The sequence below is a fragment of the Apis mellifera genome, linkage group LG3 (assembly GCF_003254395.2).
Source record: "Apis mellifera strain DH4 linkage group LG3, Amel_HAv3.1, whole genome shotgun sequence".
Classification (NCBI taxonomy): domain Eukaryota; kingdom Metazoa; phylum Arthropoda; class Insecta; order Hymenoptera; family Apidae; genus Apis; species Apis mellifera.
The window spans coordinates 12,721,877-12,737,788 of NC_037640.1; the positions used below are offsets into that span (position 1 = coordinate 12,721,877).

The 15,912-nt window shown below is 32.6% G+C and overlaps 3 protein-coding genes across 7 annotated transcripts in view; 2 read left to right on the forward strand and 1 right to left on the reverse strand.

Moving 5' to 3' along the window:
* Positions 1-707: 707 nt before the first annotated feature.
* On the forward strand, positions 708-7,154 carry LOC410915 (aquaporin AQPAn.G). Of its 5 annotated transcripts, none has more exons than XM_394391.7 (5): positions 708-1,004; positions 4,553-4,810; positions 5,206-5,490; positions 5,707-5,916; positions 6,326-7,154. In XM_394391.7, exons 2-5 carry the CDS (start codon positions 4,553-4,555, stop codon positions 6,365-6,367), a joined length of 795 nt encoding a protein of 264 aa, XP_394391.1. In that variant the 5' UTR covers positions 708-1,004; the 3' UTR covers positions 6,368-7,154. The 5 variants fall into 5 exon arrangements, with proteins under 5 accessions (XP_394391.1, XP_006569284.1, XP_006569282.1 ...); XM_006569221.3 differs by lacking the exon at positions 708-1,004 and adding an exon at positions 3,881-4,440 and having other exon boundaries at positions 5,707-5,927; XM_006569219.3 differs by lacking the exon at positions 708-1,004 and adding an exon at positions 3,881-4,440.
* A 258-nt stretch (positions 7,155-7,412) lies between these two features.
* LOC725061 lies at positions 7,413-13,055 on the reverse strand. Its single transcript, XM_001120957.5, has 2 exons — positions 12,610-13,055; positions 7,413-11,747 (listed from the first exon to the last, which is right to left on the reverse strand). Exons 1-2 carry the CDS (start codon positions 12,760-12,762, stop codon positions 8,247-8,249), a joined length of 3,654 nt encoding a protein of 1,217 aa, XP_001120957.3. The 5' UTR covers positions 12,763-13,055; the 3' UTR covers positions 7,413-8,246.
* Positions 13,056-13,500: 445 nt separating this feature from the next.
* The window catches only part of LOC410913 (sodium/potassium-transporting ATPase subunit alpha), a 6,700-nt gene continuing 4,288 nt past the window's right edge, over positions 13,501-15,912 (forward strand). The window contains exons 1-4 of the mRNA XM_394389.7: positions 13,501-14,014; positions 14,167-14,479; positions 14,815-14,943; positions 15,039-15,445. Of these exons, the coding sequence (XP_394389.3) occupies positions 13,733-14,014; positions 14,167-14,479; positions 14,815-14,943; positions 15,039-15,445 (1,131 nt within the window). The 5' untranslated portion in view covers positions 13,501-13,732. The remainder of the gene's footprint in view (positions 14,015-14,166; positions 14,480-14,814; positions 14,944-15,038; positions 15,446-15,912) is intronic.

Sequence of the window (15,912 nt, forward strand, 5' to 3'; positions counted from 1 at the left end):
TTCCTTCCATGAAGGACAACGGTTTCACTCTCCTTTAATTATCGTTGAATAGTGAGAACACAATATTAGCAATAACAGATAACCAGCATCTTTTTCCAATAATTATCCAATATCATAAATATATATTAATATTTCATCGAACGAAAAAGATAATAATAAAAAAACAAAAATCGAGTTCTTTTTATTTACAATATTTAAAAAATTATTTAATATCAATTATTTCAGTAATCTTAATAATTAACAATAATTGTCGCAAATGATGTGGCAAAGGAAACGATATGCGGATAAATATAATGGATAGATTATTATCGATTATTATTATAAATATATCTGTTTTGTAATGTTTGTCGAGGAAAGAGTCATTTACAATAGACTGATCTTCATCTTCAATTGTATTAACAATTAAACAAAAATTACTAGACAATAATCAGATAAATTTGATTAATTTTTAAATATATTAATTACATCGAACCTCTTTCGACAATTTTCGAAACAAATTGTTTAAATTTTAGCGAAATATAAATAAAAAAATTGTATAATAATAATTATATAATAATAATTGTATAAATAAAAAATTCGCTCTGATCGAAAGTATCGTCGCTCGAACGACGATTTCGAGCGGTTGGTGAAATTGGAACAATGTCGAATTATATGATAAAACACGAAATACGCATAATTACGCATTTTTGCCTCGTATCGTGGCTCGTGGCTCATACGGCCGATGAATTGAAAACAACGATGTTTGTACCTGGAGATCGTCGTTCGTTTTAACCGTGATATCCCTACTCTGGTAACATCTAGCAGAGTACCAGAAGTACAGACGCAGCTAGATACTACCAGTTGGTTTCTACACACGAGAGCCTCGACAGTTGTCGCTCGGTAACTACTTGCCGGAGCGCCGTCCGCTTTGAACAGTTGCTGTCCGTCGAAATCCGTCGTTCGGCTCGGCCCAATCCGTTGAAAAAATCTCACAGAGAACTCTCTTCGAATCGACCATCTTCAGGGTGAGTCTTTTCTTCCGTTCGTCCATTTTCTTGTCCTCCGTTCGAAAATATTTATTTTTTTTTTTTTTATGATCGAATTTTTTATCGCGAATTTATTTTTATTTATCGATTATGCGACGATTATACATGGATGAAAAAGAAGTTTAGATATATTTTTGTAAAAAAAAAAAAAAAAAAAATTCGGTGTTTATTTATTATAAATTTGATACAATAAATTTTTCTAAAATGGAAAATAATTAATTTTAAGTTACGAGGCGTAATTTTGAAATGAGGCGGTTTACTTTGTCGGTAATGCGATGAAAATTGTGAAGCAGTTAGTGAAGTAGCAGACTTGGAAAGACTTATTGCGGAATAACTGTCAAAGGCACAATAAATAATATAGATATATATATATATATACGGTATAGTATAGTCATTTTGATAAATGCCGAAGCGATATTTCTATTTTTATACAACGTTTGTACGTATTCGTACGCTTAATGAATGTTATTATTAACTCTGCCGAAGTAACAAGTTTTATTTGAAGAATAATGATAAAAAAGGAAAGAAATCTAGCTTTTCTTAAAATATGTGTGGAATAATTGTGAGCATCTATTATGCATCGGTTTATCTGTATAAATACGTATACAACTCGCGTTTAAATATAAAAATTACGAGACAACTATTCAAGATACATGCAATTAAGATATACAAAAAAAAAAAAGATTTAAATTTTAAATAAAATTATTTATAAATAATACCCGATACCGAGTCAATCAAAACTATCTGAACTTCGAGATAAAATAAACTCTTCGAGAGGAAGAAGAAAAAAAAATTACTATATTTTTCGGAATAATTTCTGGCGTATAATAAAACTATACTTCCATTACTATATCTTCCATAAATAACAATGATCGGGGGGAAAAAGAAAAGTTTGTTAAATTTCAAAAATAAATAAACTCGCGCGAGGCAATAACATGAAACGGCAATATAACTTTTAATAGCACGTTATCGCCGATTAAAGAAAAACAGGGTAAAGAAGAAAGAGATGAGCGAGGAGATAAGGAGAGATATCGCGCACCTGCGCACTACGCCTTATAAGGGTAACGATCAGTCGACGAGACGCGACGCGATAAATCGAAGATTCACGTACGAGGAGAGAGATTTGTCTCGAGATCGATCGGTAACGACTCGGTAGGTAACAAGTAGACGCGTGTAACGGAATTTCAAAAAAAAATTTAAAAATTCCCATTTTTCGATTCGAAAGAAGGATTAATTTAATCTTCTTCGAGCTACAAGTATATCCAGGATATCCAGGATAGGATGCAAAGCGATATCGAAGATGTGATAAAAGAATCGGGGAAAGATACGCGTAAATTTAACGAGGTTGCACGGATAAATGATTCTGTTTTGCAGTGGCCACTGAATTGGCCGAGAACCGAGTAGGAAAAGTGATCACAGGCTTTTTAATTGCCTCGTGAAAGTGGATGGAAAAATGTTTAACGAATCGAAATTATGCACAGGGTAAGTGGGTCGTGGAAAATTGGCGATAGCAGCATCGTTAACAATTTATTTCAACAAGATTCGCGTTAAGTGTGGTGGGAATATTATATTATTCCAATTTTCTCGAATTTAAAAAAAAAAAAAAAAATACGAGAGACCCGTCTTCTCGTCGTCGTCAATAATAATAATCGTACGAGAAAATTTCGAATCTCGAGAATAAAATTAAAATCGCGAAGGGACAATTTTTGGAGATGGCGATCGAGATTTAAAACGAGTACCAGATGCCTTTTACGATCGACAATAATTTATTTGCTCGAATTTAATTTAATTCCCTCGATAATCAAAACGAATTCGATCAATTTACGTGAAATTCTCGCCTCGAAATGTTTCATTGATGATCAAACGTTCGAACATCAATGCATTTCTGAACACGCGATTCCTAACGCGAACGCTCGAGATAAAATTCACGCTTTTTCAAACTTTTATCGCAAAAACGTACATACATATATATATATATTACACTGAAATCCTCGTATACAATAAACATCAATCATCGGTGGTAAAAAATTCGTTAACATATTTCACGGTGGGAAAAAAATTTTTCCTTTATCTTCGTCCGAGCGAAATTAAAATACCGTAACACGTTTCGCACGTTTCGAGCGGTCGTCATTATCGCGAGAGAAAGATCAGAGAAGGAAAAAGGTAGCTGGAAACGATTAACAACGGCAGCACGTGACACGCGTCGCGGACCGTTGGAAATTGCGAGAATGGCGTGGTCTCGGTCTTTCTCGGTTTAAACAAGGATGATCTCACCCGGATTAAATTCATTGAATCAAATGAGATGTCGCGTTCTTTCGTCAACGCTATCGTAAACGATTATCAATACTCGTATCTTTCCATCCTCGTTTCCCTTTCGAGAAAGCAATAAACAATATTTTTTTTAGAACGAATAATAAATATATTCCTACGAGAATTTTATCCTCGAACGAAAATTCGTATCCTTATCTCTCCCCTATCTATATACACTTTATTACTCGCGTTTGACTCGTTACGATTATAAGAGGGACGAGTGAAGCATTTTATTAGAAAATGGATCGTAACGAACGCGTTCATCGTCGAAGGTAGGACGAAAATTTAATAAAAGGGATTGTGGAAGATGGAACCGACCTAGATCCAGGCTCGACGTTAAGATATTTGCGTCGAATACGCAACAGTCGCGGCGTGGGTGACGATTAACCGCGTCGAGCAAGATATTTCTACAAGTAATGATTAAATAATTCGATCCGTCGGGATACTCCGTCGAGGATATGACGATCTACATGCGTAATGCAACCTGGACGCGTCGCTCGTTAACCTAACCTAACCAGTTTCGAACCGAAGTAATATGTTGCGGCGCGAACGACACACATGCGTTACATACGTTGCACGTGGCCGCGTCCTCGATCTAAATCTATGACGCGAATCGACGGAACTGCTAAACGATCGACCGGCTTCATTTTCAAACTGGTTAATGAACGACAGATCGTCGTATTTGTTATTAATTATTCTCATCGGATTCGAATCGTTCCTCTCGTCGAGTGAAAGTGATGGATGAAAAAAATAACAAACTTCTTCTTCCTCTTTCGACTTATAAACTTGAATTGGATTAAAATCGAGATATTAGAACGTAGTATAATAAAATTTTCCGTTGCGAGATAATTAGTTACGTTCACGAATCGAAACTTGTTAACATAACCTTAAACAATTTTGTTGCTTCGCTTTTTCTTTGTTAACGGGATTATTAAACCGTTTACCTTTAATGACGTTGAGCAAAAAAAAGTTCGACTTGTCCTTCGGAATCTTTTTCTTCGCCAAGTATCGTTCAAGGATCGTTGATTGAACAAACGGAGAGAGAGGGGAACCATAAACACCATGGAATTAAACGTGGAAAAAAAACTGGACGTTGCTTTTTATGGTTAAAACGATCTACGATTGACTATATATATATATATATATACGAATAGAAGTAACGTTTCAACTTTTATACACGTGAAAGTCACGATTAATAGAAAGCGCACGTTTTACAGATGGCAAATTTGAGACAGGCACTGGGCGCGAGTGAACTTACCGACAAAAAGGCGGGCCTTTACCGCGCGCTAGTTGCAGAATTTCTTGGCACGTTGTTGCTGAATTTCTTCGGTTGCGGATCTGTCATCACGGGGAACGTCGTGGCTATAAGCTTGGCTTTCGGCCTGGCAGTGGCAACAGCGATTCAAGGAGTAGGACACGTTTCCGGTGGTCATGTTAATCCTGCTGTCACATTCGGTTTGATGGTTATTGGCAAGGTAGGAAATAGGTTATTATTCCTTTCATATATATATATATATATATATATATGTATTTGATTTATAATCATAATTATGATTCGATATCCTTGTTATACGGGAAATAGTGAAACGTGCAATTATTTGATTGGACGTTAAATTGCCAATGATATGATCTATCGATATATTATACATTCTTCTGCTTCTGGAATAAGATTTAGTCATTTATTCGCGAGAAAATCAGCATGACACACGAGCACGGATAATACATATTCATAGAACTATACTAACTAATAATATAAAAAGTTCGAGAAGATAATGAAAAATTCTTACGTATATTGCGAATAATTATGAATAATATTGAGCAAAGCGACGACTTATAAAATTTATAAAAATCTACCCATATTGTTTTGCAGGTGCCAGTTATTAGAGGCTTATTGTATGTAATACTTCAATGCATAGGTGCAATAGCGGGATCTGGTATATTAAGAGCATTATCTCCTGAAAGGATGGAGCATGCTCTAGGCGTAGTATCCCTCTCACCAGGCGTTACCCCTGTCCAAGGTTTCGGTATAGAATTTTTCCTTGCCTTTGTGTTGGTACTGGTCGTGTGCGGTGCATGCGACGCAGCGAAGCCGGACAGCAAGGGAATAGCTCCTCTTATAATCGGACTTTCAGTTTCCGTTGGCCATATTATCGGCGTAAGATATTTAAATTTAATATACATTTTTTATCTTATATACAATTTTATTATATATACTCTTTATGATGTAATATAATCTTAAAGTTGGTATTGTGTATTATTATACTGTTTCATTTTTATAGAATTTTTTGAAAAAGAATTCACATTTGTATATTATGTGTTATTCATATTATTAGTTAAAAGAAAGATATGTCGAAGATATCATTTTTAATAGGTGCCAAGAACTGGTGCAGGTATGAATCCAGCCAGATCATTCGGTAGCGCTGTTGTAATGGGTTCGTTCGCCGATCACTGGTTATATTGGATCGGACCAATCCTTGGTGGAATGGCAGCTGGATTGATCTATGCGTTTGTAATTGGTCCTGCGAAAGAACCTGAAAATTCCAATACAGCGTATACCGTTGCCGCAACAGATGAGAAGGAGGTATAGTAAATGTAAAGACTCATTTTTTTTTTTAAATTATTCGATAATCAAATTGTTCTTTTCCTTTTTTTATATATTATTATTCGTTGATCAAAAAAAATATTATATATTTTATTTCATAAAAATTTAGAAAAAAATTCTTAATCCGTTCTAAAACAATTTTGAGAGATAATTATACGAGCACATAGATAATAACTTTTTTTTTTTTTTTTTTTTTTTTTTTTTTTTAATTTTCAATCGTCTCTGCCCTACAGAAGTTCGAGTACATAGACAGTGGACGCGGTGGACTTTAAAAAACATCGACACAAATAAAGAATTCGAAGACGGGAATATGATTTTTTTTTTTTTTTTTACATCATATGATAAATTTCATATGAAATCGAAAATATTCGAAGTATTATTTTTACAGCTACAGAGCCTTACCGGTAAGAAGAAAGACAATCCTGCTTGATGTTCTAACTACTGCTAACCATCGCATTTCCAACTGTTTCGATCATTATCTATGTAATGATAATTTATACGCCTAAAATAAGTGAGTTTTATGTTATTTAATCATCGCGTCGTTATTAAGCAAAACTATTTAAATATTTTCCAACAAAGAAGGTAATATTAACATATAAAAAGTGTTTCGAATTTGTATTCAAAAAATAATTATATATCTGATGATATTACATCATTGAATACACAGATATATATATATATATATATATATATATTCATTTTCTATATAAATATATGTACTTTACCTGTAATTTCAAGTCGTTCCTTTATATCGGATTTGAGTAATGATTATTACAAGCCAAAGATCGATTCTGCCGAACAAAAATTTTATATAGTGTCGACATCTTCCGTCATTTTCAAGATATAACCTATTTATTGTTACAAACTACTCGCAAAATATTCGTGAACTATCGATAAATGATTAAAATGAAAAACTCTTGTCATTTCAAATGATACAATTAAATGTAATTTTTTATATTGTATTAAAATATTTATCACGTTTTGATATAAAAAATCGTATAAAATCGTAACAAATGCCAATATCAATTAATCTATATTAATTTACGATGTTTTATATTTATTCGATATTATATTTTAAGTTATAATTATACAATTATTGTAACGTATAATCAGAATATAACATGCAATATTTAATTTATAAATTCTAATGATAATGTATTTTCAGTATTTAATCAATTATTTATACATTCTTATTATCGATAACCATTCAATATCATTCGCTCCTACGTTTTATATCTAAAAACTCAAATTTATATTATTTTTTTTTATAGATTATATTAAAATATAATTGAAATAATATATGTAATCATGTAATAAAATGTAATAGTAAAATGTACACCTAAGTTTATATATATATGTGCTATAATCTAAAATTGTAACAAATAAAATATAAATGTTTTGTACGAAAGTATTGTGACGTGTTATTTGTATTAAATATGCGGTAAAGGTATTTCCGAAAAAGAATCAACACTAAATTTTACATTTACACATCATACTTTGTATTTGATACATAGTTTCAAATGTTTGGATAGGATATCAGATAATCTATGTACCGTATTCATTCTAATCTGATAGATTTAGCATATTATGATTAAATAGTAATATTTAATTAAGTTTAATTCATCAAAATATCTTTTGTATTCCCAATAGAGGAATCAATTCTATGTACCAATAGTAAGAAAATGTAACGTAGCATTGAACAAAAAAATTTTATCAATAAATGAAGCAAAGAATGTTCGAAATAAAGTATTGCGCCCGGCATATATATATATACAAATTCCTTACGTTTGATATTTGGATGCACAAATACTAGACAATAAGTCAAATATCTAAAATGAGTTCTTAAATTTACAATTTCTTTCACACTTGATTTTTAATATGCCTATAATTATATATTCTCGCTCGAATGAAGATAACAAATTTTTTGTTATAGATACAAAACGTTAATAAATTTTATATTAATTTATATATGAAAGGAATATAATTACTAGGCACTAACTTATTGTGCTTTACTACTATCATTAATAATTAACATTGTAAACATAATGCTTCAATCATCACACAGGAAAAAATTAAAGAGAAGGAAGTTTATATGTAAGATAATAATATATAAACTATTCTAAAATTTGATCATGAATGACAAATTTAACAAAATTCTAGAACGATGAAAATGTTTATATATGTTTGTCTAAATTGTATAGACATTAAGTTTTGAATTTATAAAATTATGATTTAAAATATAATATTGATCAAATTAAGATTTATAAAATTTTAAGTCGGAGCTTATTTTATTATTCCTAATAGAAAGTTTAACCTTCCATTTGTTGAAGTTTATCCTCAAGACTATCTTGACTATCATTAGTATCGTTTAAATTGATTGTATGATTTTCATGATCAAGTTCTATTACAGAGTCACCTAATTCACTTTTTTGTACCTCTAATACATTGTCTGACGGTTCAAAAATATCTGTGGATTCTGAAAGATCTTGTTCATCTATAGTTAAATTTGAATTTTGTTCCGGTTGTTCCATAATTTGTTCTTCGGATTCTATTTTAACATCAGATACTTGGGAATCTGATACATCCATAGAAACTGAATTTTCTAATTTTATATCCATTTCTTGATCTTGGGTGTCGGTTTTAGCAGATTCTTCTTTTATCAAATAATTCTCTGAATTCGAAGGTCCAGCTTTTGCTTTATCATCATTATTTTTTTGAGAAGATTCCCCAAGAGAAGAAATTTGAGTGAGATTACTTAGAATTGATTCTTGCATTTTAACAACAGAATCAGATGAATCTAATATGTTACATAATTCTCGACTCATTTCTTCCACTTCCGATGATTCTCCCGTTTTTACAACAATGATTTTTTTATTTCCATAGACTTTAGAACTGGTTATTAATGGTTTACCTTCTTTTCTAATAGTAACATTTGTTGCTGTTGTTGTTGTTGTTACTGGCGTTGTAGCTATTGCTGTTGTTATAGAAACTGCTTTCTGTATCATGGAAACATCTTTTGATATATTTTCTACTTGTACTTCAATTTTATTTTTTTCTTTCTCTTTTTCTACTTCCACATCAGATTTAATATCTTCTATTTTTATTGTTGTTGGAGTTGTTACAGATGTCGTCGGAGTCGTTATAGAAGTTGATATAGGAGTTGTTACAGAAACCATTGTCACATCATTGTCATTATATTCTTGTTCTTCGTCATACATACTTTGTTTCTTCTTTACAAATACTCTTTTCAATGGTAATTGTTGCTCATCATCAGATTCATCATGACGTTCCGGTGACATTTCCTCAATAGGTTCATACTCTTGTTGTTTACGAGCTTCTAATTCTTCTATTTTTAAGCGTTGTTGCTCTACTCTTTTCTCCAATTGTTCTAATTTTTCCTTAGTTTCTTGATCTCCTACGGTTATTGTAGGTTTTTGTGCTGTAGGTGTAGGTGTTTTTGTTACTGAAGCTGATGTATTTATGGACTGAGATGTTTTTAATTCAAATTTCGGAGATTCGTTCAATACAGAATCGTTATTCTTTATAGAAGTGGATTGTCGTGATTCCGTGGACGATTGTAATACAGCTTGAACCAAACTTTGATGCTTATCAAGTGGCTTTTTCACAACGACTCTTTTCACAACATTACCAGTTGGAAGCTTGGCCAATTCTGCTGGATCGATTATTGTACCATCAGGATTCATGATTATCTCTCGGGTAGTATCTCCTTGACGAATAATTCTACGAACGATTACTCTTTTTGTTACTTTATGTCCTGTGCTAAGAGTTTGAGTAGTACCATCCTCCTCTTTTATCGTGGATGTAGTAGTTTCAGTATTACCGCTAGGTTTTCTTACAACAATTCTCTTTATTACTTTAACAGTATTTACAGCTTTTGGTGTACCACTGACTAATACGGGAGTTTCAGATTTTTCATCTTTCAAAGAAACTTGATTTTGTGAACTACTTTGTCCTTGTTGTCTAGATTGATTTGTAGATATAGATGATTCTTTACTTTGTTCTTGAACATTTTGATGTTTTAGCGGTATTTTATGTTCTTTAAACACAGATGCAACAATTTTTTGTACTTGTGCTTCTGTTTCATCTACACGGGAAGACTTTGAGGATTCCTCAGTTTGTTTAGATTGCAAAGGTTTTGTATTCGATTGTGATTGATTACCCGAGGGACTTTGTTTTATTTTGGTATCTTGTACTTCTCTACGTTGAATAGGCATCAAAGTTTTAATTGTCTTTTTAATCATATTTCCATCTTTGTTTCTTACGTATACAACTTGTTCTTTTTGATTTTCTTCCTTTTCTGCTGCCTCTGGTTCTTCCTCGCTTTCCGATGGTTTACTTGGTTTTGGAAGTTTTTTCACAATATACGCTGGCGGTTCGTAATCATCATCTCCATCCGAGTATTGTTCTTCCTCTTCATCCTCGTCGGAATCCAATTCAAGTTTGGTTTTATTATCAGGTTGTAATCCATCTGGTCCCATTTTTTCACCTGCTTCAATATGTTGCTTTATATGTGTAACATAATCTGCTCTGTTTCTACATGATTCTTGACAAACATCGCATGTTAAACCCATACCTGTGCGTTTCGTGTGCGTTAATTGATGTACTTCCAAACTCTCTTTACGTTTGAATGCTTTACCGCAATCTTCACAAACATGACGTTTTTCTACAGAATGAGTTCGCATATGTCTCGTTAAATGATGGGATAAAAGGAATGAACGTGGGCATAATTTACATAAGTATGGTCGATGTCCAGCATGAGTTGTTAAATGACGAGCTAACTTGGTACTTGTACGGAATGCTTCCTTACAATATTCGCAAACAAAAGTCTTATCTTCGTTATGTAGCACTTCATGACGTTCCAAACCTTGTTTGTACGTAAAACGTTTATTGCAAATATTGCATTGGAACGGCTTTTCCTTTTTATGTACAGAATCCTCATGCTTTTCTAATTCCTCTGTTGTAAAGAATTCACGATCGCAATGTTGACAACCATAGCGCAATTCATCTCTATGAACTTTTTCATGACGTTGCAATAAATTTGCTCTTGAGAATTGTTTGTTACAAATTGGGCAAGAGAACGGTTTCTCTTCCGAATGAGTAGTCATATGCTTTCCAAGATCATATTTAGAAAAGAACATGCGGTCACATACTGTGCATTTATAATTACGATCACGATGAGCTCTTTGAATGTGCAAAGCAAGAGCTTGTCGCAAAGGAAACGTACGATCGCATTGATCACACGCATGTACTCTTATCTCACCTGGCTCTAATTTTTGTTCCTCTTTAGCACTATTCGTATCCTGATCTCCTTCGCTACCTGCATCTTGTTCTTCTTCATAAAAATCATGTTGATCTTCTTTGTCTCTTTGATTTTCTACTTGTCTATCTCTTTCTCTTTCTCTTTCCCTTTCTCGTTCTCTGTCACGTTCCCTATCTCTCTCACGTTCTCTTTCTCTTTCCCTATCCCTTTCCCTCTCCCTATCCCTTTCCCTATCCCTTTCTCTATCTCTATCTCTTTCCCGTGGTTCTCTTCTTTCTCTATCACCATTATCAACTCGAGGTTTCTTATTTCCTTCACTTTGAGGTCTTTGTTCCGAAGGTCGTTTATTATTCATATCAGGAGGATCATTTGGAATTGGTGGAAATGGTCTTGGCAAGACACCAGATAATGGATAAGCTCGTAATGCTTCATCTGCCTTTTTACATTGAAGTTTAAATTTATAAGATCTATCGAGATTCCAGCGACACATATTACAAATCATTTGTGGCATTCCATCAGCTGCGTATACCTTAAACATAAAATATTAAAATATTATAAACTATTACATTAAAATTATATATACATATATATATATATATATATATATAAAATATAAAACATGCAACATATAAAATTATATATATATGTATATATTTTTAATCAATATAATGTAAATTATAATTACGAGTTATGATTGAAATTTATTTTACAAAATATAAATAATTAAAAATAATAAGATAAAATCTGATATAGAGTTATAAATTTTTATAAATATTTTCGCGCCAAAATTTATTATTCTAAGTAACAATTGTAACGAGTAAAAGATCTATAACATAAAACAAGAAATATTATTTTTTATAAAATATTTATTTATTTATTTATTTACGCATATATATATAAATATCGATAATAGAAAACATATTAGACAAAAAAATGTGATAGATTTCTCGTTTTACCATCACAGTGTTTAAAACGAAATTATCGATGACATATGACTTGATTTTATCAATAATACGAATAAAAAAGTTATTGTTTTAAATTTGAATTTTTTTCAATCATATATCATTCATTATATACGGGATATATATTGATCGTATCAACGAATTAAGATTTTTTTACGATTGAATTACAATAAGAAGAGATTGAATATGTTGCTCAATCGGCAAATATGACATCTGCGTTATCCAAACCAAATTTTATTCGATGAAAGATATCGATAATAAGAGATAGTTAGACAAAGATCAATATTTTTAATAATAAAAAAAAAAAAAAAAAAAAGATGGATTACAACGAGTAATAAAAATATTTAAAAGTACGAGAGAATATGGTACAAAAGATAGGCAGGAAATACATCAGTGGCAGTCGATGCCGTTTTAGAGGAGAATAATTACCTCGATGGCGACGCAAGACATGATTTGGAGGGTAAGTGGTACTTGAAACGGTTTGCTATGATCCCGTTCATAAATGAAGCAAAGTGGTTCTGATTCGGTCAAACAAAATCGGCAGACTCGCCTAGAGCGAAGTGGTGCCGGCCTATTCTCCATTCCGGCCTGTTTTCTTGACTACCAGACACCCACAAAGTACACACTCACGCGTCCCCAACGTCGATCTTCTCTTCGACTCTTCTTGAACGTTGTATATTTGAATATTAATCCACCGTAAGGAATAATCGCGACAAGAACACTTAATTTGATTGGAATATTTCACTCATTAATCAAAACTCCAAAAAACGACGCCGAGCGTCGGTAAGCGTCCCGTCACGAACGACGAACGAGTGGGACGATGTACACACCGCTATGGCGCTATTATGGCGATCCGAAAACTTGCTTTCTCTGCGTGGCGTCTACCTAGTTTTCAGACTCGAATAGCTTTCGGCCTTTGCACATCAGCGCCACCATCTTTTTCTTTCCTTCGTCGACGCTCGAAATATTCGGTGGATAAAGTAGAGCATTTCTCTTCGTTCAATTACTATACTGTCGGTATTTTAATTATTACATAGAAAACGTAATTACATTTTGTTTTTACAATAGGAAAAAAATATGTTTAAATATTTGCAATAATAATAAATTTACAAATTTATATAACAACGAACGAATAAATTTTTCATTGATGAATCGAATCGAATCAAATATTTGTAAATTTCATATTTGATCGTTATACGAATAATTAATTTACCAAAGTTTATTTTATCTTTTTACATAATTTATTTCAAATATTAAAACGAGATTAATATTAAAACGTAACGAGATTGTATAATAACGTACTACATACTCAGAAATATTATGTATTCTCGTATACAACAAATAAAATTATTTACACACAAAAAAATAAATATTTTATTCAGGGTAAAATCGAATCGTTATACGTTACTGTTGAGAAATCTGTTACGATATCTCGATTACAGTTTTGATTACATTAAACACGCGTATATTGGTTATGTCATATTTTTTTTTATAAAAAAAAAAATACATTTTTCTTTTAAGCATAATTTCCATCCCCAATACAATATTTATAATGAACTATTTTAACATATATCGATGGTTTAGCAAACAAAGACGTCGTGCTAATACTAATCTCGAATCGTTGCGCCGTGATATAGAAACAGACATTCACCTCCAACCGTTGGAAGATTTATTACAAAGATTAGAAACCGATGCGACGCATGGACTTTCCATGAACGTTGCACGCGCTCGTTTGGCCGAAACTGGCCCAAATACACTGACGCCACCGAAAAAACCTTCCAGCTTGTTAAAATTCTTACGTCTGTGTTTCGGAGGATTTTCTTCGTTGATATGGGTATATAATAAAATATCCCGTGGGGGGGGGAGGGGGGAAGTATATTTCTTTGCCATTCTCTCGTTAACATAGATAATGGCAACACAGACACTACGGTGGACATTACACTGTTATAATAATTCTAATAAAAGGTTTATCGATTTATCCTTTAGGTAGGCGTTATATTATGCTTGTGCAATTATCTTTTGGAACATAGTACTTACGGTGAAGCGTCGAACGAGCATTTGGGGCTCAGTATCGTGCTTGTCATATTAATTTTAGTCACGGCGATGTTCAGCCATTACCAGGAGTCGAAGAGTAATAAAATCATAGAATCGTTCCAACAGATGTTACCGCAAAAGACCAAGGTTCTGAGGGACGGGCAAAAAAAGGAAGTGTTCGTAGCCGAATTAGTCGTGGGGGACATTGTCCTTTTGGAAACCGGTGAACGAGTACCCGCTGACATTAGGATCTTGGAATGTCAAGGTAAATCCGTATCGCTGCAGTTGCGACCGTAACTTTCTTATTTCTCGGCGAAAAAAAGTCCTCGCCTTTCTCTTTCCTCGACGCTCCACAGACACACACACACATACACATTATCCTCGTCGTAGCTTTATCGTCGTAATATTACACACACTTATTCACTGGTATATATCTTCACTCACTGGTACATACGAAACGATATATATATATATAAAAATAATTTTAATTAATTTTAATATTAATAATTTCCTTCTCTATTTATTTATTTATTTTTTTTTTTTTAACTAACAATCCAATCAACACAAAAATAAAAATATATAATATGTTGTGATCTTAAGGTCTTAAAGTGGATCATGCTTCGATTACCGGTGAATCGATTCCTCTTTTAAGAACGGCCAACATTATTCCAACAGGCGACGTGTTACAAGCTAAGAATATGGTTTTCTTCACAACAGACATAGTGGAAGGTATCTAAACGTGTACACGCGAGGAAAGCAAATTAAACCCGTCGTCTTTTTTTTTTTTTTTCTCTTAAAAGTTTCGTTATAATGTCGCGCGACAGGGAGCGGAAAAGGAGTGATCGTTGCACGCGGTGATCACACCGTGATGGGTAGGATCGCCAAGCTAACCTCTAAATTGGCGCCAAGGCAGACGCCGCTCTCGCGCGAGCTCCAACGATTTATGAAATTAATATCGTGCTGGGCAATATTCCTCGGGATGTTGTTCTTCACTTTGTCCACCACTATGGGATACACTTGGATTCAATCGATCACGTTCCTGCTCGGCATCATTGTTGCCAACGTGCCGGAGGGATTGATAGCCACTATGACCGTTAGCCTCACGCTGACGGCCAACAAAATGGCGAGCAAAGATTGTATGGTGAAACATCTAGAGGCTATAGAGACACTGGGATGCACCGCTGTTATTTGCAGTGACAAAACGGGGACCCTCACCCAAAATAAAATGACCGTAAGCGTATCCTTCATCGAAAACGGAATTCCTTTATTCTAAGGGAATTTTATTTAATATTTTTTTTTTTTATATAAATTTTCTCCATATATATATATGTATATTTTTTCTTCTTTTTCTCGCTTCCATTTTTCCCCTAATTCGAATAAATAAATTTCTTTATTCCTTATTTAAGAAATTTTATTTAATAACGTTTTTTTTTAATAATAAATTTTGTTTTTTATATATTTATGTATATATATATTTTCTTCAAATATAATCTTTGCACACAAAGTAATAAAGAAACTATTAACATTTAACTTTTTACTTTTATTTTTTTTTTTCTAATTCAAATAAATTATATAATAAATTTTTTTATTCCTTATTTAAATATATATATATATTTATTTTCTTCAAACATAATCATTGCATACAAAGTAATAAAGAACTACTAAACTTTAACTAGTTTGACTTTTTACTTCCATTTT